The sequence below is a fragment of the Colobus angolensis genome, unplaced genomic scaffold (genome assembly GCF_000951035.1).
Source record: "Colobus angolensis palliatus isolate OR3802 unplaced genomic scaffold, Cang.pa_1.0 Scaffold88, whole genome shotgun sequence".
Taxonomy (NCBI): Eukaryota; Metazoa; Chordata; class Mammalia; order Primates; family Cercopithecidae; genus Colobus; species Colobus angolensis.
Window position 1 is genome coordinate 5054924 of NW_012122709.1, and position 2043 is coordinate 5056966.

At 68.0% G+C, this 2043-nt stretch overlaps 1 protein-coding gene across 1 annotated transcript in view; it reads left to right on the plus strand.

Moving 5' to 3' along the window:
- The first annotated feature begins 226 nt into the window (after window positions 1-226).
- The window catches only part of AJUBA (ajuba LIM protein), a 12095-nt gene continuing 10278 nt past the window's right edge, over window positions 227-2043 (plus strand). Inside the window, exon 1 of the mRNA XM_011930884.1 lies at window positions 227-1608. Coding sequence (XP_011786274.1) covers window positions 603-1608 — 1006 coding nt within the window. The 5' untranslated portion in view covers window positions 227-602. The remainder of the gene's footprint in view (window positions 1609-2043) is intronic.

Below are 2043 nucleotides of genomic sequence, written 5' to 3' on the forward strand. Positions count from 1 at the left end.
GACAAAGAGTCCCCGTCCCCTACCCCCACACTCCTTCCTGTTTCAATTCTTGAGTGTTGTAAGGGCAGCTGCCCCAACTGCCCCTGCCCGCCTCTCATCTACAGTCCGCAGGCCTCCACATCCAGGGCAGCTAGCGCCAGCGCCCTCTCTGCACGCACACCAGCTATTCCTGCACGGACACCCCCGGCCCTCTCACACACACCGCGCTCCGCCCTCCTAGGAAAGTAGATCCGGCTAAGCAGACAAAAGTTTGGGAGAGAAGTTCGGTCTGTGGCTAGCGTGAGAGCGAGGGGGGCGGGGGCAGGGGAAAGTGGGGCAGTCGGGCGAGTCAACGCGTGAACAGATAGACCTGCGGACGGGACAGCCGCGGCCAGAGACCCTGCTAGCCCCGCTCAGCCCCAGATGCGCGAGGGGACGCAGCCCCTCCCGCTGGGGGATGCTGTGGGATTCCTGGCGCCGGGCATCCAGGCCGCCCGCTAAGCCCCTGTGCTTCCCCTGTGCCCCTGGGGAACCGGAGTCCGGCTGCAGGGAAAGAGAACCGGCCGCCGAGACGCCGCAGGGTGCCAGGCGGGGAGGGGGCGAGAGGCCCCAGACCCGAGGGCATGGAGCGGTTAGGAGAGAAAGCCAGTCGCCTGCTGGAGAAGTTCGGCCGCCGAAAGGGTGAATCTAGCCGGTCTGGGTCTGACGGGACCCCCGGGCCGGGCAAGGGGCGCCTAAGTGGGTTGGGGGGACCTAGGAAGTCAGGGCCCCGAGGAGCTACTGGGGGACCTGGGGATGAGCCGTTAGAGCCGGCCCGGGAGCAAGGTTCCCTGGACGCTGAGCGGAATCAGCGCGGCTCCTTTGAGGCGCCGCGCTACGAAGGCTCCTTTCCCGGGGGGCCGCCGCCCACCCGGGCCTTGCCTCTACCTCAGTCGTTGCCCCCCGATTTTCGGCTGGAGGCCACGGCCCCGGCCCTCAGCCCCCGCTCCAGCTTCGCCAGTAGCTCGGCGAGCGACGCTAGCAAGCCGTCCAGCCCCCGGGGCAGCCTGCTGCTGGACGGGGCGGGGGCTGGCGGAGCTGGAGGTAGCCGGCCTTGCAGCAATCGCACCAGCGGCATCAGCATGGGCTACGACCAGCGCCACGGGAGCCCCTTGCCAGCGGGGCCGTGCCTGTTTGGCCCACCGCTGGCCGGAGCACCGGCAGGCTATTCTCCCGGAGGGGTCCCGTCCGCCTATCCGGAGCTCCACGCCGCCCTGGACCGACTGTATGCTCAGCGGCCCGCGGGGTTCGGCTGCCAGGAAAGCCGCCACTCGTATCCCCCGGCCCTGGGCAGCCCTGGAGCTCTAGCCGGGGCTGGAGTGGGAGCGGCGGGGCCCTTGGAGAGACGGGGGGCGCAACCCGGACGACACTCTGTGACCGGCTACGGGGACTGCGCCGTGGGCGCCCGGTACCAGGACGAGCTAACAGCGTTGCTTCGCCTGACGGTGGGCACCGGTGGGCGAGAAGCTGGCGCCCGCGGAGAACCCTCGGGGATTGAGCCGTCGGGTCTGGAAGAGCCGCCAGGTCCTTTCGTTCCGGAGGCCGCCCGGGCCAGGATGCGGGAGTCGGAGGCCAGGGAGGACTACTTCGGTGAGTGAGAGAAGTGGTTAGGGACGGGAAGGGACCCGTCACGGCATTCGGTTCTCCACTGCCCCGACGGCCCAAAGTGCCGGCGCCCGGGGGTCCGAAGTGAAGACGCGGGACTAGGAAAGAAACAAGAGGGATGGATTGGGGGCGACCCCAGAGCACTTTCCCCTTCTTGCTAGTTTTCAAATGAACCAGGGCTCCTTATTTCTGCTAAATTCAACCCTCCTGGTATCGCGTGAGTCCGTTTCTCAAGCATTTGAACCTCGGTTTTTCGCGGCAGGAGGCCTCGTAGGGAAGGGACCAAGTGGGGCGGTGAGGGCGCATCCCCCCCAACCTGCTCCCCCCTTCACTGCGGTGCCCCTGGAGGTTTGTGCGCGCCGCGCCCCCACCCGGGCCCAGGCTCCGCCCGCAGGAATTTGGAGAATGCGCGGGTGGGGG